The sequence below is a fragment of the Colossoma macropomum genome, unplaced genomic scaffold, assembly GCF_904425465.1.
Source record: "Colossoma macropomum unplaced genomic scaffold, Colossoma_macropomum, whole genome shotgun sequence".
Taxonomy (NCBI): Eukaryota; Metazoa; Chordata; class Actinopteri; order Characiformes; family Serrasalmidae; genus Colossoma; species Colossoma macropomum.
Window position 1 is genome coordinate 3,505,623 of NW_023494793.1, and position 25,748 is coordinate 3,531,370.

The following is a 25,748-nucleotide window of genomic DNA, read 5'->3' on the forward strand; positions in this document are numbered from 1 at the left end:
TTTTAACCGAAGCAAACTCAGTTCTGTAAAACTCAACCTGAAAGGGAAGCAGCTGCAAGTGACCTCAGAGCTTTTTGTGTTTGTAGGGGACTTGGTTCTCTTTAGCACTGATGACATCTCTGACCACTCGCTGCTCACAACACAACTACTCAGACTTCCTGAGCTCTTGGGTTTATTTTTGATCAACAGGACTTTTTTACTGAACACTGCATCTATTACACTGTATAATATAATTTCAGTGAATTTAATTAAAGCAATAAACCTTCTCAATTCTGCTTCACAGTGATTTCTATTTGGGTGGTTTAACTCTTTCTGTGTGTGTCAGCCTTTAACGCTAAAATCACACAGACTCTCACATGGTATGGCTTTAAGATATAAGCTCTGCTGTCTTGTCACGGACCGATTTTACCCTGAATAGAACCTCTTTGGTCTGTTTTTGTCCACTACAGTGCTGGAAGACAGTGGCTGTTTATGTGCAGTAAACCTCGAGGTCTTTTAACCATAAAGCAAAGCAACACAGACTGGGACTGTTTTGTTTTCACAGTGCACAAGTCAACCAGACCACAAAACAACCCACAAACGAACCGTACTGAGACCACCTCAAGAGGTGATCCGAGTGTGGTTTGTTTTGGGGTCTTTAAGAGGGGTCCGAGCTCAGTTGACATGCCCACATACACACACAGAAAACCATGATTGATCTGGGTCCACTTAAGGCTCTGAAATGCCCCGAGACTCAGACACACTTAGTTATAATTCTTCATTTATGTATTTACTTATGTGTATAAATTTTACAAGTAATTTACTTATAATATAAATATTGGTATATATTTCTGCAAAATTGGACAGGTTTGTAGTTACTGAGTCTAGAGATGTGCACACACACACACACACACACACACACACACACACACACACACACACACACACACACACCGCTGCTGTCTGAATCTCCAAAATGGTAACTTTACAGGAGAAGGAAAAACATTCTTAACTTTTAATGGAAGTAAATGGAGAAATATTTTTTTTCCAAGTGATTTTGGACCATTTCTGTTGGTCCGTTCATCATGAAATTTTGACACAACATAAAGGGCAACTGCCTTTTTCAAATTATGTCAAAAAATGAAAAACGACATACACCGATCAGGCGTAACATTATGACCACCTCCTTGTTTCTACGCTCATTGTCCATTTTATCAGCTCCACTTACTATATAGGTGCACTTTGTAGTTCTACAGTTACAGACTGTAGTCCATCTGTTTCTCTGATACTTTGTTAGCCCCCTTTTACCCTGTTCTTCAGGGGTCAGGACCCCCATGGACCCTCACAGAGCAGGTACTATTTGGGTGGTGGATCATTCTCAGCACTGCAGTAACACAGACGTGGTGGTGGTGTGTTAGTGTGTGTTGCGCTGGTCTGAGTGGATCAGACACAGCAGTGCTGCTGGAGTTTTTAAACACCTCAGTGTCACTGCTGGACTGAGAATAGTCCACCAACCAAAAACATCCAGTCAACAGTGTCCTGTGGGCAGCGTCCTGCGACCACTGATGAAGGACTAGAGGATGACCAACACAAACTGTGCAGCAGCAGATGAGCTATCGTCTCTGACTTTACATCTACAAGGTGGACTGACAAGGTAGGAGTGTCTAATGGAGTGGACAGTGAGTCTATAGTGGAGAAAGCGAGTGACTGATTGTGTTAGTTCACCTGTTTATAGGCTTTACCAGTCACAGATTAACATGAGCATCAGCAGGTCAGGGTTCTCTGCACTGTAAACTTCCCGGAACATGTACTGGGAATGAACCGGATGTGTTAGTGGACGGAAACACAGCAATTGTACAGTATTCAGACATACACTGGAACGAGTAATAGGTAAGCAGCAGCGGCCATTACATCACAGAAATGACACACTTTCCAGAAGCACTGAGAAAGCATGTCCTGAGGATAAGGACAAACCAGCATGGGCTTTGACTGCAATCAGATGTGTCATAGATTCTAGACCAGCATTTCACCGCTGTCCAAAGAAAAATGGTAACCTTACAGGAGAGGGTAAAACCGTTCTGCACTTTAATACAAGTCAGTATAAAGAGATTTTGGAGCATTTCTATCCGTCCACTCATCATGAAATTTCTACATAATAGCTGCTGAGCTCAAATCACATAAGACATCTCAAAAAGTTGATATACATATTTTTTTGCAATTTTTAGGCCTTATTTTTAAACTATTTACAGCCCAGCATGCCTGACGCCACAATATTTAACAACTAAACAAAGAAAATGAATCAAGATTATGTATTTGTTCTTGTGTGTCTAGATAAAAAAATAAATATATTTATGGAAAAAGCTGTTGAGGTGATGCTCCTGTTTCTCAGCCTTTCGGTGCACAAAAATATGCTTGCAGTTCTGATGTTAGCTGTTTATAGTATTTCATTTATTTTTATTTTGCAGAATAGTAAATGGTGCTTTTGTAATAGGAGTAAGAGGAGTTTAAAGAGAGGCTGGATAGATTTCTGTTCACACATCCCCAAAAAAGTCTGCAATTGTGCTACATCCAGCCAGAGACACATTATTTTAATAGTAATTTTGCAATTTATCGCTTCTCATATTACCGTGATATCTAACAGCTTTAACGAACGTCGCATTTTATGTCCATATTGTGCTGCCTTAATACATATTGTGCATCTTAAAAATGATTTTACGTATTATGATGCTATATTTTTGCCATATTGACCACCCGTGTTAGGTACAGAGCCCATTTGCATACTGCAGGCGCTGCGACACAAGCATTATAAAGACTAATATCACAATAACAATCAAAAAAATAACATATTTCTATATAAAACGTACTATTAAGACACTGTAACACATTTTAAAACAGCAAGCAACGTGTAAACACAAGTGAAGTCCAGAAGCCCTCGTGTGCAGCAGGACACAGAGCCAATCTCTCGTCTATTCCCAAAGGCAGAGCAGATAAAGCAATGTGGTAATGTGGTAATGTGATAACTCTACATTGTCTTGGGACTCTAAAGTCATTTCAAATCTCTAAGCAGAGATAATAAGTGCTTGCAGGGAATCAGGAGACTGCAAATTGGCTAGCAGGTCTACTATCTCCCTCCATCCCTCAGCTTACAGAGGCCATTTGTCTAGTCATTACTTAAACTCACTGCCGCAGTTCTGCAAGGATGCCTGGTGACGAGGAAATTTAAAGGGGAATTCTGGCCTTAAACTAGCATTTGACACTCTATTCGTCTGTTTGTCTGTAGTGCAGCAACAACGGTTTGACAGAATTCATAATTTTGCATCCTTTTTGCCTTTTTGATCACTTTTCGTTTACTACAATACCCAGCATGCATTACAGTGATAAAGTAATCCTGACCGCTCGAGCAGCCAATGAGGAAAAGGTTAATAATACATACAGACGTGATTATTCAGCTGCCTAGCTGCCCTCTTCGTTAGCCAGCTAGTGGGAAAAAGAAGCATTTTAAATAGCTTTCCTGAAGTATACACCCCTAAACAGCTTGTAGGTCTTTAAAAGCCCCTCCCACCTTCAGGATACTTCACTAGAGGGGTTCCTAGTTTCTTAGGCGCACTATTTGATTGATATTTGAACTCAACAGCAAAACAAATACACCCCTCCCCTCAGTGCTCCTTCAGAAGCTCCACCTCCCCAATTCATGGACGCGCATTGCTGAGTCTAACATGCTTTTTAGATCTTAGTGGCCATAAAACCCTTCGCAAACGTTGAACAAACACCATGATGCAACATTAGAGCGAACAACAATACAGTAAGTAGTGTAACTAACGTTAGCTAGGTTGAAGGTTAGCAAACTGTTGCTACAGTTGCTTCTGTGAAGCTAAACAGTTGCTATAACAAGCATCATCAAACACGACAAAGCAATACTGACCTACTGGTTCTGTGAAACAGCAAAAACAAGTTAATGTTGGCCACCGGTCAAGCAGGAGCGACCTCCTCATCCGTTTTCATGCATTTCATCTCTCAATGAAGCTGAAGTCAGCTTCTTTTTCACCAGCTTCTTGTTTGAATTTTCCTGTTCCACCTTAAACGGTGCAGCACCTAGACTATATTCAGGCACCTCAGCTTCATGTTATAATTTTCCTGTTCCACCTTAAAATGTGTAGCAGTTAAGACTACATTCAGATCCTCAGCTTCTTGTTTGAATTTTTCCATTCCACCTTAAAAGGTGCAGCAGTTAAGACTACATTCAGCGCCTCAGCTTTTTGTTCAATTTTCCCGTTCCACCTTAAAAGGTGCAGCAACTAGACTATATTCAGCACCTCAGCTTCTTGATCTAATTTACCAGTTCCACCTTAAAAGGTGCCACAGTCAAGACTACATTCAGATCCTCAGCTTCTTGTTTGAATATTTCCATTCCACCTTAAATTGTGTAGCAGTTAAGACTACATTCAGATCCTCAGCTTCTTGTTCGAATTTTCCCGTTCCACCTTAAAAGGTGCAGCAGTTACGACTACATCCAGCACCTCAGGTTTTTGCTTGAATTTTCCCATTCCACCTTAAGTGCTGTGTGGGTGGTCACAGTCTGAGGAGGGCAAAACAAAACGCGGGGAGGGCCAACGTTTTCACAAGGTGGGACTAACATGCACGCGTGGCCAGACCGGCTATGAAAACGAAAAAGGGAGAAGCTCAGATTACAACACAAACAGAGGCGACGTGACTTCATTCTCTCATCACGCTGTTACTCCACTATGTCTTTACATAGGAAATCGTTGTTTGCTGCTATGTTATTGTTTAAAATATCATATATACAACCTTTAAACCTGAAAATGTCACTCCCAAGACCACTGTGGCGAAGCTGTAGGTGGTGACTAGGCATGTTTACAGTGGTAGTGATGGTTAATTTTTCATTTTGGCCAGAGAGCCACTTTAACTTTGGAACTGAACAGAGGGGTAACTGATAGAGGCGTCACATACACATATTTCATTTGATTTTTAATAACAAAATAAGCCCTAAAAATCACAACCTCTAGGATTTATAAGCACTTCATAAAAAAAAGCCAACTAATTTAGATGCCTAGTGTTGATCAGTGGGCACTGTGTTAAGGCTGGTTTATACCCGCCGTGTCGCGAAGTTCACAAGGGTCCGTGCAGCTAAAATTACGTCACACATCCAGACACACTCTGTCGATCGCCACGTCGCGTACACAGAAAATTTTGCGGACACAAAGCCAGAAAATAGAGACTTTTGAGGAGAGGTTGGTGGCAGAAATTAGGAAATACAGGCACCTTTATGAGTCTTCCATGAAGGAACTCATTCGAACGTTGAAGATGAGGTAAGTCAGTAGCTATTTTGATTTTTGGAGCTAGCTTGGCTAGCAGCTAGTCAGTATGTCATAGAAACTGTTCAAATGTAACTTATGCTAATATAGCTAACTAGCTAGCTAGCTACCTAAATGAACAACAGTGCCAAATCGGTATTTTTCACACAGGGCCACCTAGTGGCTAGGAGAATATCGTCGTGCCTCTGCTACATGCCGCAAGTAGCATAAAACACATCTATGTCGAGGTACGCGCGCCCCTTCCGTCATCGTTCGTGCGACACTAGATGCAGAAAGTATAATCCAGCCCTTAAATGTTTGTTTTTTTATTGTTTGATAATTCATCAAACAATCAACATGGCCAGCGTCTGACACGGGGAATTAAATATAGCAGAATCCAACAGGTTCCAATGGAATATATAACTGCCTCTTATACAAGAGCCTGTTTCTCAAAACAAACTAAGCTAAGACATATACTTTGCTAGCAGTTTTATATTTTATACATGTTGTAAATGTTTGGTTTTTTAATTGATTAAACCACCAAATTTTCGACTGGTTTGTTTCTTTCTTGCATCTAAAATAGTGCGAACGCAGGGAGTTGAGGGGGCTCCTTAAGGCCCCCAGATCGGCCCAATTCCATTTCTGATTTTTACTCCTACTCCTTGTTTTCGAGGGTCTCCTTACCCCTTGGAACTGAATCACAAGTTGTAGTGGTTGAAATCTTCCCTATGAAATGAGACCCTCAAATAAAAAGAGCATTACTTCATTAACAGCTACCAGCGCTGCTCTGTAGGCGACCCTGCCAGTCTGCAGTGACAGCAGAGGAGGGTAAAGTTCAGCTCCTCACTGCTGGGCTTTAGTTACATTTAGGGCATCATATGCCTTCAAAGAGGGGGGCAATTATTTATTATCACCCACCCCTAATTCTTCAGCTGAAGTCAGCTATTCATCAGCTTCTTGCTCAAATTTTCCTGTTCCACCTTAAATGGAGCAGCAGTTACATGCCTCAGGCATCAGAAATGCTGCACCATTTAAGGTGGAACGGGAAATTTAGTGCCTCTGAAAAACCTCTGTTTGGAAGGCCATGTAGCCCTAACACTTCATCCTACCCCTCTATCTCAACAAAAATCAGGACACCCTACCCCTATGAACGCACAAAGTGGAGGGCTAAGGGCTGAGTGGCAGGGTAAAGGGGTAAAATGGGACTGGGTCATCATCTAAAATGCAAGGGTAGTCATTACCTGGTCGGCTCCAAAGGGAGTGATGTTGGACTTCACCGCCCCGACTCCCAAAGCCACCAAAACCAGGCCACTGTAGACTATAGTTCCACAGTAAGGGCTCCTGGAGAGGCAAGTCACGTTAGGAGGAAGGGTCCCGTTCATATTGAAGCATTCGACTGGCTGGACAGGAAAGGCCATCTCCTCCCCGCACAGGTTAACCCTGGAGTTGTTGTTGGCCACAAAAGGGAAGAACAGCATCCCAGCCAAATACAGGACCAAACTGCAAGCTATGGTCCAGAACTTGCCGAGGCACGCGTCTGCCAGCCAGCCGCCAAACGGCGACACCAAGTAAGTGACTCCCATGAAGACCAGAGGAGCCTGGCTGGCCAGGGTGGCCTCCCAGTAGAAGGGGCTACTGTTCAGGAAAAGCACAAGGTTGGAGGTGACGCCATAGAAGGCCATTCGCTCCAGAGACTCCGCCAGAAGAATGGCGGCACATGCCAGCCGTCTGTCTTTGAAGATGGACTCCGGCCTGGCAAGATTCAGTGAACTGCCCAAGAGAGGAGTGTTCTCGGTTACATCCCGGTTTGCCATGGTCTGAGGAGGTCTCCTAAAAGAGACGTCTCTACAGCCCAGTAGGTATCTTCAGTAACGTCTGTGGAAGCTGATCCCAAGAATTCTCCAGTATGGAGGTTGAACCTTGAAAGAAACATTAACAGTTATGTAAACAATCATAATGAGTTCCTGAAGCTTGTGACATACGTTAACTACTAATATTTACATTATATTTCCAACAAGACCACTATATTGCTTGTGGATTGGCTTTATAGGAATCACTCAATAATAGTCAGACTAGTACAGGGCTCGGCAACCCAAATGTTAAGAGCCATTTTGTCCTTTCAACAAAAATCAAACCACCTTGGGAGCCTCAAAATTTTAGGTCTATTTTATCATCTTGGCTGTAAATATGTCTCAGTATGTGCTGATGTACTAGTGTAAACTAAAACATATAATATAAACAGAAACGCAGACTTACTTTGCTCTGCTTTAAGCTTTTAGCTCAGCTATAGCTGCTTTTCTCACATCTCTGGCAGGAAACTTTTCCGCAAAAGTGAAATAGTTTCTTGTAAAATGTCTCTGAATGTTTGACTTTTTACGAGGCTGAGGTCACTTCTTGTTCTAATTTTCTTGTTCCACCTTAAACGGCTGAGGCGCCAGAATGTAACTGCTGCACCATTTAAGGTGGAACGGGAAAATTCGAACAAGAAGCTGGCGAATGAGAATCTGATCTCAGCTTCGTGACTTTTTCATGTTTGTCAGTTTCTCGTTGCAGATTAAACGTATCAGGAAACCAGCTGGAGTGATTATAAATGCCATAAAATAAGATTATAAATGCAAATAAATCTGTCCGTCTCCAAATGATCAATGTTTGCTTTAAATCTCTCCCTTTGTCTTTTCATTAGCTATTAGCTAGGCAAGAGACAGGGCAGTACAAGAGCCGCATGTTACCAAACTCTGGGCTAGACCATAACATACACACTATAAACTGACCACAGCCAGCCACCCCATACAGAAGTTTGATGTATGGCCAATTACGCAGATGTAGCATAAAGGGATTGGTAGATATTGTACAATATATGTACATTAGAGGTTCAGACTTTGATTTTTGAGCTGGTTCAAACCTTTTATTAAATAATAGTTTTATTAATTCACCAACAATTTGGGACACAAAAGAGATGAACGCTAAAAAACATGGTAGATTAACGTAACTTCACATAAATTAACATAACGAGAGCTCAACAGGTGGCAGCTGGATGGGGTGGAGCTGTACGTCACGGTTCCATCTTTTTATAACGGTTTGTATCGCAGACATTTGAACTATGGTTTCAGTCTCGGTTTCAGAAAGTACATACAAGCTGTGTACATATCTGTAAGTGTCAAATATTCATCTTATATGCACAACATATGAATCATTCATATATGAACTGAATAGACCCCAGTACAGTTACAGGCCTAGTTGTCGCAAGTTTATCAATTTGCCTTTAAATATTAATTTTTTAAACAATATTTTCATTTATTTCATGTTTTTTGCGTAGCTTACAATGTGCATGGTTTTAGAGTTTAGTTATGTAGCTGTTACACTCATTTTGTCTGTATTAGGAAGTAGAAGATTTACATATCAAGTCGTACATAAACCTAATGTAATATAACATGAAGCTAGTATATACAAGTGATATATGCCATCCACATATTAATAGTGTTTTCCATCATATATAGTAAAACACGTGTTACACATATGTGTTTGTATATGTTAATATATATGGCTGAAATGAATGCCCCTTATTTGAGAATGGCCAAGTTGGCATATATATCACATATATGTCCATATGTGACAGATATATGTTGTATATAAGGTATCAAGGAAATCACATATACTAATATATCATATATTTGAAACCCATATATTGCCATATATCAGATTTCTGTTTGAGACACCGTGTTGACTGGAAGGGGTATTGTTAGCTCTAGCTGGTGTCATGCTGAAATCATATCTACACTCATTCCCAGTTGTTTTTCCGAGAAGTAAACAGTAAACAGGCTCCAGTAAGTTATAAACAAAACGTTAACATACCTTCAGACACTCAGCTGAGTCGGGTTTGACAGGTTAGCCGGCCACCTGACTGCTTCTAACGTCGACCTCCATCTTCCTCGACATTTTAAGGGACGTTTCGCTCGTTTTAAGTTCTCGAAATTAAGCTGCTAAGTTCTCTGAGAAGCAGGAGACCGAGAGAAACTGGAGGTGCACGGCAAACTGCCGAGAAACACAGGGTTAGCTCTCCCCACCTCTATTCCGACAAAACCCACTAGGACTGGACGGTTGTAAATCACGTCTTGTGCTTTGATTGGACAAACGTCGTGTCAATCACAGCGAAGGAGGCGGGATTTGTCGGAAAACGGGTGGTAAAAAACAACGTTCTGAAAGCGAGCTCATTCGCAAAAAAAAAACAAAAGGTGTTTTTAGTCAAACAGTAAAAAACTAACAATGTATTTATAAGTGTCACACAGTTACGTCTTATTTTTGTACATAAAAAGTACTTTTATTAAGGTCAACAAGCTTACAAGTGAGTCGACGGAGCAAAAAGCTCGCGTTCGATTGGTTAAAGCTCAGAAATTGTAGAAGTCTATTGGCCAGCGCGGCTGTCGATCAAATGTTTCTCTCTGCTACTTCCTGGATGGCATAGCAGTCATTTGACAAAGCTGTGCAGATGACTTATGAGTAATGCAGCTTAGAACAGAGGAAGTTATGATTAAATACAAGACCAGGCTAGTTTGAATGTGAGGGATAATGAAATCTGTGCCCTTAATATTTAGATGTGCACATGCACTTTCACAATTTATGTTGGGATTTAGGTGGCATTGCTTACTGACTCACTCAGTGACTGACTCTGTTTCCCTCAGTCACGTGTCATCACTCATCATATATATTGTACCATATTTTAGTTAATTGTACATAGTGGCAGTGCATTATACACCGATCAGCTATAACATTACCTTGTTTTTACACTCATTATCAGCTCCACTTACCCTATAGGCCCTCTTTGTAGTTCTACAGACTGTAGTCCATCTGTTTCTCTGCTTTGTTAGCCCCCTTTAACTCTGTTCTTCAATGGTCAGGACCACCACAGAGCATTATATTTGGGTAGTGGATAGGATGCACTGCAGTGACCTTGACATGGTGGTGGTGGTAGTGTGTTAGTGTGTGTTGAATCACCACGACCCCCCCCCCCTCCGCCCCACCAAAAAAAGTTACTGTTTTATCTCACTGTATCATCTAAAGATGGTTTATGTTCAATAAATTGATGATAATAACATCAATTATAATAGTGCGAGTCATTCTAAGTCATGCTGGTTAGGCCAGAGGAAGTCAAGAGTAAATATAGACCAGACTAGTTCTTATTTAACCCTTGCTGCCCCAAGTGGCCATTCTGCGCTCCACGACACTGTGCTGCTCTCAGTCTGAGCAATGCTAGATATCAAAACAATAGTTTTCATTTTAAACTTAAAGTCCACAGATTTTTCAAAAATTTTACATGATTAAATCTTTCATGTGTAAACAGAGTCATTCAGAGTGGTTTGGTGTGAAACGCTCTGTTATAGAGAGACTTACAGAGTCAGAATTGTTCACAGTGGTGGTGATAGGAACCAGACGTCCACCTTTAAAAGCTCCCTCACAGAAAGTTACTACATGAGATGGTTATGAATTCACTGCCTCATGAGTGAGACTTTTATTATAGTTTTGAGGCATCAAAAGGCATTTTTTGAATCCATTCATGGTGGAGGGGTACAGGCAGGGTGTTGTGAGGCAAAAATAGTCCCAAAGAAGACTTTTTTTCACATATTCCAATATTGTACCATCATCAGCATCCCGTATAAAGCTCAGAAGACGCGTGTAGGTTCACTGGTGGTTTGGGATAGTAAATAAAGCGGCTACATTTGTGTTGTAGTCATGGCGACCCCCGGTTCCTTTCACCACCACTGTAAAGAAATCCTAACCATTTCACAGCAAACCACTCTGAATCACTCTATTTACATCTCAAACATTAAATTATGCAGACATTTTGGTTTGGAAAATTGGTTTAGGTTCCCTTTAATAACTGTAACATTTTGCTGCTATATCTGAGAGAGCTGATGGAGAGGTTGAAAATGGCCAGTAAAATGTATTTATGACTGTTTTATGTGCATAACCTCGATAAAATAATCATTATTGGACCTTAAAAAACACTATAAATAAATAAATATATATATATATATATATATATATATATATATATATATATATTTGTGAGTGTGTGTGTGTGTGTGTGTGTATATGGGCTTTGAGTGAGAAATGAGGCTTGATTCAGTCAAAGATCTATTAGCTTGTTTTCTCCTTTCTTTGCTGTGCTCAGTTCAAAGTTAAAAGTCATCTATATTTCAAAGTCATATATATCTTTCTGTCTCACTTGTTTATTGTCCAGCTTTCACATCCATAAAGAATCACAGTGAAGACCACAGACTGGACAGTTCTGCGTTTATACAGACAAATCGTTACATTCGAAGATCTTTGAAAGCTCCTTCATCTCTGTTCTGCTGAGTGCCAATCTATGTCATATTTCTTGGGTGCTGGATCCTCTGTTGTTAATAATTGATCTGAGTAGGTAAAGCTGTCCACCACATCTTCTCAATCAGTAGTGAAGTTAGCAGTCATTTCTGTTGTCATAACCTCAGTCTTCTTCATAGTGAGCCAAATTCTATATAAAAATAACATTTTATATAAATCCAGACTTAAAATCTTTCATTTAAACCATTGTTAGCATTTCTAGATCTATTATTCTGTAAAGGCACTTTAATTGATTAAAAGACCCTTATTAGTCCCACCACGGGGAAATTTCACCTCTGCATTTTAACCCATCCGTGCAGTGAAACACTACATACACCCTAGTGACACACAAGGGGGCATTGAGCACACCTGCCTGGAGTAGTGGGACACCCCTGTCTGTGGCGCCCAGGGAGCAGTTGGGGGTTAGATGCCTTGCTCAAGGGCACTTCAGTCATGCACTGTCGGCCCAGGGGATTGACCCGGCAACCTTCTGGTCACAAGGCTGGCCCACGACTGCCCTCCTCATTATCCTGACTTAATTTTTTATTTTTTAATTAGATTTTTAATTATCCTGAATGTCATATTTTTTTCTTTTTCAAATCTATTGTTTCAATCATATTTTAGTCACGGTTTTAATTTCTATTCTCCTTTACCTACTTTCTGAATGACTCTTTTCTCATTTGCAAAGCACTTTGAATGACAGCAGTGAGGAAAGGTGCTATTTAAATGAACTTGCCTTGCCTGCCTGTATTTAAGGTCACATTCAACGTTTAACGTCTCTAAACAAATGATTGACATCATTCTTTGCTTCATGTTTAATGACCCGGCTTAATTTAATAGGGAGAACTGGGTAAATATAACACAAACATGATATATTCTCAAGGTCCTGTACACATTTTGTACACATCATCTGTGTTTTTGGGGGTCAGTTTGACCCCAGGCTGTTCTAGCTGTATAAAACATAAGAAATATCAACATTTATTTATTAAATATTCACATATTTATTTGGTTATTTTGGATGATATTGAAGTCACTAGCATGAAATTTTATAATCTTCAGAAACCTTCCCTCTGCTTTAGTGTCCTGACCTAGTATAACCACACCAGTATAAGTGTGAGAACCACTGATAGTTCACATCACAAGGCGGGGGGGGGTGTTTATTTCCCAGCAGAGCTTCGATATTTCATGGATGGTTAAGTTGTTGGGGTCAAACTGACCCCAAGGATAAAATATGTTTGTAAATATGAGGATAACAGAAGCATAAACCTGCCTTATTAGGGCCTTTAGGTCTTCCAGATTTTCCGCTATGAGTGTTGTATCATCTTCATATCGAAGGTTATTGATGTTTCTTCCACCAATCCTGAATCCTCCACCATCTTCCTCCAGTCCTGCTTCTCTCCTTATATGTCCAGCATACAGGTTGGAGCAGGAACTGATACTCCTGACACATTCATTTCAGCAGAAAGGAATATAAGTGAAGAACAAGCCCACAGGAACCGAACATAGCTGACCGACACACAGAAGTGGTCACAGGAAGCAGCTGAAATCCCAGAAGTGGACAGACATGAATATGAGGTCAGGGAAGTGCTGGACAGTTTCAGATTTGGATCTCTCTCCTCATTCACTCCCATTAAAATTAATGAAATTCATGAACCCAATTTCAGATGGTCTGTAGTTAATGTGTGACGTTTGGCCATACGTGGATCTGACCATCAGTGACCTCTCTGAGAGGAGCTATATTTAAATATGTACCATATATAGTTACAGCATGACTTTCTGAGTGAACGCTGACCACAGGCAAAACCATTTTTGTGAGCTTCGTCAGTTGGGGACACTATTTCTTTTTTATTTTGATGGAAAATATTGCAATTTGTGATATTTGGTAATAAATGTGCATAAATTGCACAAGGAAACCACAGATATTTAAAATATATGTGTGTATTTTTTTTATTAAAATGCAAGACAGAGGTTTATTGACCCTAACAGTTTATTTTTTATTAGAATGGAAAAAAAACGAGCCATAAATAGCAAAATTGTGGTACATTTTATTATTCAACACACATAAACAAAGAAAATGGCTCATCTAATGATGAGTCAGTCGTGAAATAAAGTGCTGCTATTGACTTGATATTATTTCTAATTATGTAAAGGGATCTTTCAAAATAATTAAAGTGTTAATAAATTGTTTACATGTAAAGAAAGAGAGAGTAGTTGATGTGAAATGCTCTATTTTAGTCAGAATTGTTCACAGTGGTGGTGATAGGAACCAGACGTCTGAAGAGAAAATGATCGCATTAGATGGTAATGAATAAACTGCCTGATATCTCAGACTTTGTTTAATGACAGTTTTGAGAAATGTTTGGTCTAAAACATACTTTTTAAACCCATTCATAGCAGAAGGGGTTCATTTAGGGCGCTGTGAGGCAAAATAATCACAAAAGAAAACACATTTTTCAGATTTACCACTATTTTACCATCATCAACATTCCATATAAACTCAGAAGACTCGTGTAGGTTCACTGGTGGTTCTGGATAGTAAATGAAATGTCTATATTTGTGTTGTAGTTATGGCGACCCCTGGTTCCTATCACTACCTCTGTAAAGAAATCTGAGTCTCTACAATCAAAAATTTCACACCAACCACTCTGAATGACTGAACGGCTGAATCATGCAGAACGATTGGAAAATCAGTAGAATGGCAGTTTAAGTTAGGAGGTGGGTGGTGGGGGGTTTGCTGGACGTCCATCCTGAGTGATGAAAACTGTTAAAGGTAAGCCTGACTGTTAAGACTTTATCTGTACACATATCCAGTACTATTAAAATATCACATATAAACCAAATGTGAATGTTTTGATTATTATAAAAATGACAAATAGGCAAAATCCCTTTACTGATTTGCTACCATTGTTGCACTGTGATGATCTTATGGTCATATGCACCCAAGGCAAGGAAAATAATACATTCCCAAGGAAAATAATACAGCCGTGCTCACATTTTTAAACCTGTCAAAATGACTTATTCCTTTAATCTCAAAGATTATTTGTTACTACAACAACTTTACTAACAAGCCTCTTGAGTACATTGTTAATTCTTTCATTCTACATGCTAAATTTTGATTCATAAACAGAGGTTTTCAAATTCTCAGCCCACCCCGTCCCTCTTTTAGTGGAATTTAAATCACTGCTCCAGTCCTTACAATTAAGAAACTAAGAAAAGAAAAGGTTTTTGGATTTCTATGAGCAGCTTTATGGAGAAACACTTGATTAACTGGATTTCCTCTTGTATGTTTGTGTGTGTGTGTGTGTGTGTGTGTGTGTGTGTGTGTGTGTGAGAGAGAGAGAGAGAGAGAGAGAGAGAGAGAGAGAGAGAGAGAGAGAGTGAGAGAGGGAGAGAGAGAGAGAGAGTATATGTATATGTGTATGTATGCATCCTCCTGTACTGTTCACATATTCTTATATGGTGTCTGATAATGCGTTGGTCTGACGTTGGTTGTACATTTTTCCTTCCTTTAAAAAAGAAAAAGAAAAAGAAAATAATACAATCAAAAAGGTTCTTTTTATATTATATATATATTCGCACTGGACATGCACACCATACATGTCTTCACAGTCACGGTTCCCAGGTGCACGTTTCCCAGGGACTGTAATGGCAGACGGACCTGGTTTTTATAGTAGCATGCGTGTCATAGGTTACCTAGCTAACCTGCAGACCCAGTAAGGGCAGTTAGGGGCAAAAAGCACTGACCACTGGACTGAATGAGTAGAGCTTAGATCGGTAAGGTTAGACCACAGATATGCGGTTGCTGTTTTTAGCTTGCCTTACTCCCAAAACTGGGAACTGCTTCACTGCAGAGAGGATAAAGTAAGTACTCTGACCACTACAGGGCTGGTAATGCGTAAATCAGCAACTTAAAGCCCTCGAAATACTGACCACAGCTCACGGTGCTTTGAGTAGTGTTGCTTATTAACTAACGTTACACAGACAGGTAAACTAGACCGTAGGTCAGTCGTGTTAGTGCTGAGTAGCCATCAAACAAACGAGAAATGAACGGTAATTTCCCGAATTGTAAAAATACAGCATAATTCATTCAATTGTTCAATCGATCAATTTATTATTAATCTATACAATCTGTTTTGACCAGTTTAAGCATCGTTTTCCGAGCTGTAAATCCTTCCTCCTGTTGTATTGCCAGCGAGGATGCTGCAATGCATCATGGGAGTTGTAGTTTTTCGCAGCGCCCCCGCAGCGCTATCTGCCGCTTTCGGAACTACAACTTAAAGATGCGGATGCGAAATGAACTTAAATGAACTGAAAACGCATATAACATTTACATCGATCAAAACATCAAAACTACCACCTTGTTTCTACGCTCATTGTCCATTTTATCAGCTCCACTTACTATATAGGTGCACTTTGTAGTTCTACAGTTACAGACTGTAGTCCATCTGTTTCTCTGATACTTTGTTAGTCCTTCTTTCACCCTGTTCTTCAGTGGTCAGGACCCCCACTGGAATGGGCTGGTATTATTTGGGTGGTGGATCATTCTCGGCACTGCAGTGACACTGACGTGGTGGTGGTGGTGTGTTAGTGTGTGTTGTGCTGGTTTGAGTGGATCAGACACAGCGGTGCTGTTGAAGTTTTTAAATACTCTTTCCACTCATTGTCCACCCTATTAGACACTCCTACTCCTACCTGTATGTTTAAAGTGAGGTCAGTTGTGTAGTGCACTAAATGCAGTAAATGCAATACATTCAACGCATGCTGTGCACAATACTGCGTAAAGGCATGTTGTGCTGCATCCCTCTAACTCCTCCTTCACCACTCTCCTCGTGTCTGGGTTTCAGGGATCACATCGAGGGCGCAGGGCACACGTGTGTACTTCGAGATGTGGCGGAGTTCAAGTCTGCCTCTGATGTGACTCTGCTGATGACCCAAGAAGGACCATTCGAAGGAGCACTGGCCATTCATCTCTTCAAAGGAGGCAGACTGCTCTTAGGTGGGGTTCTTCTGCTCACATGCATGCACCAGTTGTCTTCAAGGGGAATTACAGTGCCTTTTCAAAATTTCTGCAATAGTGATAGTACAAAAATAAGACCCAAAGGTTTTGTTTTTCAGATTTATGACCATTTAACCCTCATCAGCATTCCATATAAAACTCAGAAGACATGGCAGTCTAACGATGAGACAGTCATGGTGTAAAGTGCCGCTGTTGACTTCATATTACTACTAATTAATAAAGGGAAATACCAGAAATGCTCTATTCTAGTCAGAATTGTTCACAGTGGTGGTGATAGGAACCAGACGTCTGAAGAGTTTAATGCTTAAAAAGTCCCTCACAGAAAGTTATTATGAAATGGTTATGAATTCACTGACTGATGTCTGAGACCTTGTTTTATGGTATTTTTGAGAAGGTTTTGATCTTAAACATATTTGTAAGTCCATTCATAGCAGAAGGGGTTCATGCAGCTGAAATAGTCCCAGAGGAAAACATATTTTTTCAGATTTATCACTATTTTACCATCATCAACATTCCATGTAAAGGCTTTGAAGACATGTGTAGGCAACAATAAAATGTTCTGAACTTTTTTTTTGATATATATCTCTTTCAAGATCTTCAGAAGCCCTGCTTTGTTTTAGTGAATGCCACGCTTGTATTACAGCAAGCCGAAAACTAGTGGGCGCATTGGCGGCGCGTCCTCAAATACATGCAGCTTGTGGTTCAAGTAGGGAAAGTCTATACAGATATATGGGCCAGTTCTGAGTCACAAAGCAGCTAAATACTGTTTTTAAACTAAAGAATATAATAATGTCAACATAATAACGTTTTATAAACTGTTAGAATTCCCGCTCAGTGTGCTTTCCAGTGTTATTAGACACTCCTACCTTGTCAGTCCACCTTGTAGATGTAAAGTCAGAGACGATAGCTCATCAGCTGCTGCACAGTTTGTGTTGGTCATCCTCTAGTCCTTCATCAGTGGTCACAGGACGCTGTTGCCTGGATATTTTTGTTTGGTGGACTATTCTCAGTCCAGCAGTGACACTGAGGTGTTTAAAAACTCCAGCAGCACTGCTGTGTCTGATCCACTCAGACCAGCACAACACACACTAACACACCACCACCATGTCAGTGTTACTGCAGTGCTGAGAATGATCCACCACCCAAATAATACCTGCTCTATGAGGGTCCATGGGGGTCCTGGCCACTGAAGAACAGGGCATTGATCTTACATATACGCATTTAAGAACCAAAGGATACAACTCGTTTCTTATTGTTTTGCCAGTTTTTTAAGCAACATGCTTATTTTCGTGAAGAACATCACGTTTATAGCAACTGAGCTGACCCGTCCGCAGACAAACCATGTTCTGAAAACTTATAAAATAGACTAAAACTTATAAATCAGTAGTTATAAAAACTTATATATCTGTAGTTCATTGCTGTGTTTAAGCAAAGCTTCTGTAACTCTCTCTAACACTCCGACGCACAAACCTAACATTCCTAATTCCCATCATTGCCGGCACTGTTTGAGCTCCTGGAAAGGATTTCTCTCGGAGCTCTCACCTTCCCCTGATGTCTATGCTTTTTGAAGTTTTCTGCTGAATGTGTCACTTTTTTGGATGACTGCCTGACTCTGTGCCAATGTAAACTCAGTTTCATGCCTCAAAGACTTTTCAACCACTGCAGGCTTGAGGAGTAAAACTCGTGTCATGGCGAGGTGAAAAAGTGAAGCGAGTTTTGAGTTGTTCTTTCTCTTTTTTTTTGTATCCTGGCTGCAGACGCTGGAGTGCCTTTCGGGGTTGTGTTCGGAGGGACGGATGTTAACGAGGACGTGAAGGACGAACACAAGCGAAAGGTGATGGAGGAAGTTCTGAGCCGGAGCAGGTGAGGACCAGGTGGTCATGGTTTGGTTTGGAGTGAGCCTTTAGCAGAAACCCCTCTGTAGCTCCACCGTGCTGGTGTACAGTTAGAGGCAGTAGCTCATCTGTTTAGGTTGTGTTAGTCGTCCTCTTGCTTTTCATCAATGGTCGGTTTCTGACCACAGAGCCGCTCAGCCTAGCAGTGACACTGATGTGTGTGAAAATCTGGTCAGTGGTTTCTTGCAGGGGTGGAAAATATGACGATATGCATTATTAATCGGGATCATTTTATTTGTTGAGGTCAACATATTAAAAAAAAATAAGACATTCAGTACAAATTGTGCCATAGTTCTACAGTTACAGACTGTAGTCCATCTGTTTCTCTGATACTTTGTTAGCCCCCTTTTACCCTGTTCTTCAGTGGTCAGGACCCCCATGGACCCTCACAGAGCAGGTACTCTTTGTGTGGTGGATCATTCTCAGCACTGCAGTAACACTGACGTGGTGGTGGTGTGTTAGTGTGTGTTGCGCTGGTCTGAGTGGATCAGACACAGCAGTGCTGCTGGAGTTTTTAAACACCTCAGTGTCACTGCTGGACTGAGAATAGTCCACCAACCCAAAATATCCAGCCAACAGTGTCCTGTGTGCAGCGTCCTGTGACCACTGATGAAGGACTAGAGGATGACCAACACAAACTGTGCAGCAGCAGATGAGCTATCACCTCTGACTTTACATCTACAAGGTGGACTGACAAGGTAGGAGTGTCTAATAGAGTGGACAGTGAGTGGACACAGCGTTTAAAAGCTCCAGCAGCACTGCTGTGTCTGATCCACTCGTACCAGCACAACACATACTAACACACCACCACCACGTCAGTGTTACTGCAGTGCTGAGAATGATCCACCTCAGTTAGTACCTGCTCTGTGAGGGTCCATGGGGGTCCTGACCACTGAAGAACAGGGTAAAAGGGGGCTAACAAAGTATCAGAGAAACAGATGGACTACAGTCTGTAACTGTAGAACTACAAAGTGCACCTATATAGTAAGTGGAGCTGATAAAATGGACAGTGAGCGTAGAAACAAGGAGGTGGTCATAATGTTATGCCTGATTTGTGTATATATATCTATAGCTGCACTTTATCTATAGTCAAGTGGTTCTACTGTGTCTAGAAGAGTCATGATGTTCTGTTTTTTGCCATATTGCCCATCCCTCGTCTTATAGTCTGTAAATAAACACACAAAGTGCACATAAAATTTGTGTTCCTGTTACTGTGAAATGTGATTTGGGTGAAATGTGGTTCTTGCTGTTGTGGTTTAGTGTACTGTCTCTCTCAGTGATCAGGTGGGACAGTGTTGGGTGAGAAGTGTGACAGCTCACCTGATCAGATTATTCAGGGAACAGTATTTTGAGTGTATGATATGGTGATATAATTCAGGTTATAATGCTGTATAATGCCTCTCAGGTGGAACGTCTACATCACTTCTTCATTGTTGGTATGTGGCCTGTCATGTGACCACATGGGGAATGCAGCTGACAGTCATATGATATTGACAAACGGAGGAAAACTGAAAACACAGTGACAACCTTTACCTTCCTGTTCAGAATCTCTACAGCTGAGGGTTCAGCCACAGGTGTTTCACCCAGACTGACTGGAACACATCCAGTATTATTCATATTAGTTTGACAGTCATAAATAAAAGCAGAAACTAATTAAATTGAAGACACATGAAATAAAATAACTAAATGAAACGAATACTTTATGATTTAGAAATAATAAAATAAAATAAGATAAAGTCAGTAGAAAAGGTTAAAAAATATGATGACTGTGTTTTGAGTTTTGACAATTTTGGGGTTAAATGAACAAAACAAAGTGCAAAGGTGAAAAAAGTATTAAGTAAAAGGAACGACAAAAATGCGTAATAATTCAGTGAATTTAATTAGTTTTGAAAAAAAAATAAATAAAAAATATTGAATAACAGCAACAAGACAGAAATATGCGACAACAAAATTAATTAAAATCTTATTAAGGAATTAAATAAATAAAAAAATAAGGTTAGGAAGCTGGGCAAGGTAAAAGTGATCACTGAGTAAAAGCAGCAACAAAGAGGATGTTTAATTGTGCTAATTACATTGAAATTTGGAAATGAAATAAATAAAGAAAAATGAATAAATGAGAAAAGGCTGAAAATCTGTAACCACTCTATAAAGACAGAGTGTGAGTCTGCTGCGGTGAGGAGAGCTCTAAAAGAGTGCAGTTTTCCAGCAGAGCGGACTCGGAGCACATGAAGATGGGAGGTGATTGATTTTTGGTTTCTTCGGCGAGCTGCACTATCAGAGCCTCACGTCTCACTTATGATGCATTACAGACACTCAAAGAGTCGGAGAGCGTTTTTCTCCACTGTCTCAGCCTCAGTGTTCGGGGCTGGTTCACCCAGCCTGGCTGAACGTCTCCTGTTACTGTTTAACCTAAAATGTGCTTCAACTAGGAAATTTATTCAATTTTATTCAAGTCAGATACATTATTTTTGAGCCATTAGTAATATATAAGTTACTACACTGTTAGAAATGAAGGTTCTGCACAGGTGCATTTTTCGCTCATAACCGAATGTTTTAAAACAGAACAATAAAATAAAAAGCCTGGAGGCGAGACGGGTGTGTGGGGTTAATACGACTTAGAAAATATGATTTCAGTAGATTATGGTTCAGTTATGTTCCCTGACTAAAGGTACTGAGATGTACTCTTGAGGGTACCACCCCAGTGACAAGAGGGGCACTGCCCCAGGGACAGTTTACTACCTTTATTTCTGAGAGTGTATATACTATACTACAGGGAGATTCACTCGAAAGAGGCCCCGAATGTTCTGTTGTAACTCCCGTTAGGATGAAGCAACCTGGACCAAAAAACCCCGACATACGTTGACGTGTGTAATCGAATGCGTTACATGCGATGCTGGAAGTGATCTCCGTTTTCTGCCAGACACATGAAGGGGCACGGAGGTTAAACATCGCGATGGCTGTCCGGCGCCCACCTCATCGCTCCGACGCAGGGGCATCCTGGCTTGTTCGAAGCTCCATATACCGAGGAGCTCATTGCATGTTGATTCGTTCAGATCGCTTCATCCTAGAGAGAGTTATTACAGGATATTCGGGGCCTCTTTCGAGTGAATCTCCCTGTATATTGTCATGTATACAGAGTTACAGTTACAGGGTTAATTCCATACATAACGAATTACATTCACAGTCACTTTGCGCTATGTGGACAGACTCGAGTCTGAACTGACTTTTCCCGTTTGTTTCATCAAAAAATGAAAAAAAAAGGATAAAAATGTAAAGGGTGTGTTTTCTTTCTGCAAAGCAAGACTGTAAACATTAACCACGTAGCTTCTTTCTTCCTCTCTTTTCCTGTTTGTTTATAAGTTGTGTATAACAGTCCAGGCGATCTAAACATGTTAGTCACTGTGGCTGGAATAATAAGACATTTTGAAAAATGTATAAATATACAAGACATACAAGGAATGTAATGTGTAAAATTAAACAAAATAGCAAAATAAAAGGAAGACATTATGATTTGGAAAGAAATAAAATAAAATGAGAAAGTGAATAGAAAAAATATTTTGTAATCGCATTAAAAAAAATAAGCGAGAATTTTGAGAATTTTGAAATGAAATTAATAAAATAAAGTGAAAATGTAAAAAAGTAACAAAAAAAAGTTCTAAGTAAAACGAATAATAAAAATCTGTAAGTATCCAGCAAATTTAATTAGTTTGGAAATGGAAAAAAAGGTAAAAGTGAATAAAAGCAATAAGAAAAAGCGGTGTAATGATAATTGATGTCTACAGTCACCAGGGCTGGAATAATAGACAGTTTTACAGCATAATTCAGCCATTGAGATGTAAACAAAGTCACGGAGAGCGGTTTGACGTGAAATGCTTTGTTCTAGTAAAGCTTGTTCACAGTGGTGGTGATGGGAACCAGACGTCCACCTCTAAAAGCTCCCTCACAGAAAGTTAGTGGCTGTGAATGCGCTGCCTGGTGACTGAGGCGTTGTTCTCTGATAGTGCTGAGTCAAAGGTTTTGTCCTAAAATGTGTGTTTTCTTTTTTTTGTTGAAGTGGAGGGACGTGCAGGGCTTTGTGAGGCAAAAATAGTCCCCAAAGAAAACATTATTAGGCCTGTGCAGCAGCTGGAACTGGAGCTGCATGGATTCTCTTGTGATTTTTTAAAAAAAATCTGCATGCATAACAATAAATATTGCAAGAAGTATGAGTGGCCCAAAAAGCAAATATGCATAAATCATAGATATTTTTCTGACCGTTTTCGATCCGATCACTTGAGCAGACTTTAGTATTATTAATAAGTGAACAGGAACTGATTTTCTGAGCGTTTTTTAAATGTCACAGTTCTGTTTTTGCTGAAAAGGGTATTGTTAAAGGGCAATCCCACCAACTTCTCAAAATTTCTATGTAACTCAGTGGCTGAGATGTAAACAGAGTCATTCAGAGTGGTTTGGTGTGAGGTGGTTCAGATGTCTTTACAGTGGTGCTGATAGGAACCAGGGGTCGCCATGACTACAACACAAATATAGCCATTTTATTTGCTATCCAAAAGTTTTTGCTGATGGGGGAATTTTGGACCGATGCCGATGTCCAGTATGCTTTTAGCAAATATAGTATGCAAAAGTTTGGGCGCCCCTGGTCAAATTCCATGTTGCTGCTGATTTTGTAATTGTAAATAAGTTACACATCCTCTGCAGAGAACACACTTCTGCATAATGTAACGCACAATTGCTGTTTATTTGGATTTATGAATGTAACATATTTGGGGGGGACACCTAAAATGTTATGGCCTGTGAACGTCACTGGACAGCCGAACGCGCTCTGAGGAAAGCGCCAACCGCCAGATCTGTTACGTCAGCTAACAGACGCCTGCGTCATGCTGAGTGATGGGGTGAGGGGAGGGCCATCCTACCCACCCAGAGAGAGCGAGGCCAGTTGTAGCATCACCGGGGGTGGAACTCGCGATCTCCTGATGACCAACGCTTAGACGGTTGCGCCACTTGCAAATGCAGGTATTTCAGCACAGTAACCCAGCGTCACCTGAAAATTCTGCTCTTTTTTGGGGATTTTTACCCAATTTTCTCCCCAATTTAGTCGTCTGCAATTCCCCCCGCTAGTTAGGACTCCCCCAATCACGATACTACCTGCACTAGGAGGGCGAAGGCTGGCACAGGCTTCCTCCGAGACCTTTGAAGCGCCACCGCCTCTTTTCGAACTGCCGCTAATGCATCCGATATCGATTTGACTCTGATGTTATCGTGTGTCTCTAACGCCCCCTCTTGTTCAGATAAACAAAAGCAACAACGTAACTCAAACACTGTAAACCGACCTCCTTCTCTTCGCTGCTCTGACGGTGTGACTGCCTGGCTCTTTATTTCATAAGGCAGGTGGTTCAGGTTTTATTCTCCGTTTGATTCGTACAGGACGGTTTGAAAAGGATATTTGGCCCTGAGGAGGCAGACAGCGACAACTTCAAACACATTTCTCTCAACAAGGACCCCCCGCTGCTCCAAGACATACCTGCTTCATCATCAAATCCCATCCTCCCCCGAGAGAGAGGGGGAACAAGACAGAAGAAAGAAAGGAGGGCGCTGAAGGAGGTGAACAGCTGAAAGGGAGAGAAATGAAGAAGTTTTCTCTTTTTGTGAGCTCACTTTCACACGGTGGGCAAAATAATGTCCCTGTACAGCAGTAGATGAAGACCTCGCAGTGTCATTCTTTTAATGTGTTATTTATTTATTTATTTATTAATTTATTTATTTATTCATTTATTTTGCACCCGACTTGGCACTGTCTTCCTGGTTCAAAGGCAGCAGTGAGAACAAAAGAACAGCAGCACTCAGCTTTATTCTCTTACATCAGGAGCCTATTAAAGGGCAATTCCACCAACTACTCAAAATTTCTGTGCAACTCAGTGTTTGAGATGTAAACAGAGTCATTCAGAGTGGTTTGGCGTGAGATGGTTCAGATTTCTTTACAGGGGTGGTGATAGGAACCAGGGTCGCCATGACTACAACACAAAGACATTTTATTTACTATCAATACCACCAGTGAACCCACACGTCTTCTGAGTTTATATGGGATGTTGATGATGGTAAAATAGTCAGTATAATGCTCTGCTTGGGCTTCTCTGCCTTGAAGGACGTTTTAGGTCGAAACGTATCCTAAAACAGACATTAGGCAGCGCATTTGTAGCCTTTTTAGTGTAGTAACTTTCTGTGAGGGAGCTTTTAGAGGTGGACGTCTGGTTCCTGTCACCACCACTGTGAACAACTTCTTCTTCTTCTTCTTCTTCTTCTTCTTCTTCTTCTTCTTCTTCTTCTTCTTCTTCTTCCTTCATTTCTTCTTCTTCTTCTTCTTCTTCCTTCATTTCTTCTTCTTCTTCTTCTTCTTCTTCATTTCTTCTTCTTCTTCATTTTTCCTTCATTTCTTCTTCTTCTTCTTCTTCTTCTTCTTCTTCTTCTTCTTCCTTCATTTCTTCTTCTTCTTCTTCTTCTTCTTCTTCTTCTTCTTCCTTCATTTCTTTTTCTTCTTCCTTCATTTCTTCTTCTTCTTCATTTTTCCTTCATTTTTCCTTCATTTCTTCTTCTTCTTCTTCCTTCATTTCTTCTTCTTCTTCATTTTTCCTTCATTTCTTCTTCTTCTTCATTTTTCCTTCATTTTTCCTTCATTTCTTCTTCTTCTTCTTCATTTTTCCTTCATTTTTCCTTCATTTCTTCTTCTTCTTCATTTTTCCTTCATTTTTCCTTCATTTCTTCTTCTTCTTCTTCTTCTTCTTCTTCTTCTTCTTCTTCATTTTTCCTTCATTTCTTCTTCTTCTTCTTCTTCTTCTTCTTCTTCTTCTTCATTTTTCCTTCATTTTTCCTTCATTTCTTCTTCTTCTTCTTCTTCTTCTTCTTCTTCTTCTTCTTCATTTTTCCTTCATTTCTTCTTCTTCTTCATTTTTCCTTCATTTTTCCTTCATTTCTTCTTCTTCTTCTTCTTCCTTCATTTCTTCTTCTTCTTCATTTTTCCTTCATTTCTTCTTCTTCTTCATTTTTCCTTCATTTTTCCTTCATTTCTTCTTCTTCTTCATTTTTCCTTCATTTCCTCTTCTTCTTCTTCTTCTTCATTTTTCCTTCATTTCTTCTTCTTCTTCTTCTTCTTCTTCTTCATTTTTCCTTCATTTCTTCTTCTTCTTCATTTTT

The 25,748-nt window shown here is 40.3% G+C and overlaps 2 protein-coding genes across 2 annotated transcripts in view; one reads left to right on the forward strand and one right to left on the reverse strand.

The window, feature by feature from the left end:
* slc15a4 (solute carrier family 15 member 4) overlaps positions 1 to 9,351 on the reverse strand; it is a 28,406-nt gene extending 19,055 nt beyond the window's left edge. Inside the window, exons 1-2 of the mRNA XM_036578213.1 lie at positions 9,144 to 9,351; positions 6,533 to 7,210 (exon numbers count right to left, since the gene is read on the reverse strand). Coding sequence (XP_036434106.1) covers positions 6,533 to 7,105 — 573 coding nt within the window. The 5' untranslated portion in view covers positions 7,106 to 7,210; positions 9,144 to 9,351. The remainder of the gene's footprint in view (positions 1 to 6,532; positions 7,211 to 9,143) is intronic.
* A 5,948-nt stretch (positions 9,352 to 15,299) lies between these two features.
* glt1d1 (glycosyltransferase 1 domain containing 1) overlaps positions 15,300 to 25,748 on the forward strand; it is an 82,512-nt gene continuing 72,063 nt past the window's right edge. The window contains 3 exon segments of the mRNA XM_036578215.1: positions 15,300 to 15,512; positions 16,496 to 16,647; positions 18,426 to 18,531. Coding sequence (XP_036434108.1) covers positions 15,445 to 15,512; positions 16,496 to 16,647; positions 18,426 to 18,531 — 326 coding nt within the window. The 5' untranslated portion in view covers positions 15,300 to 15,444.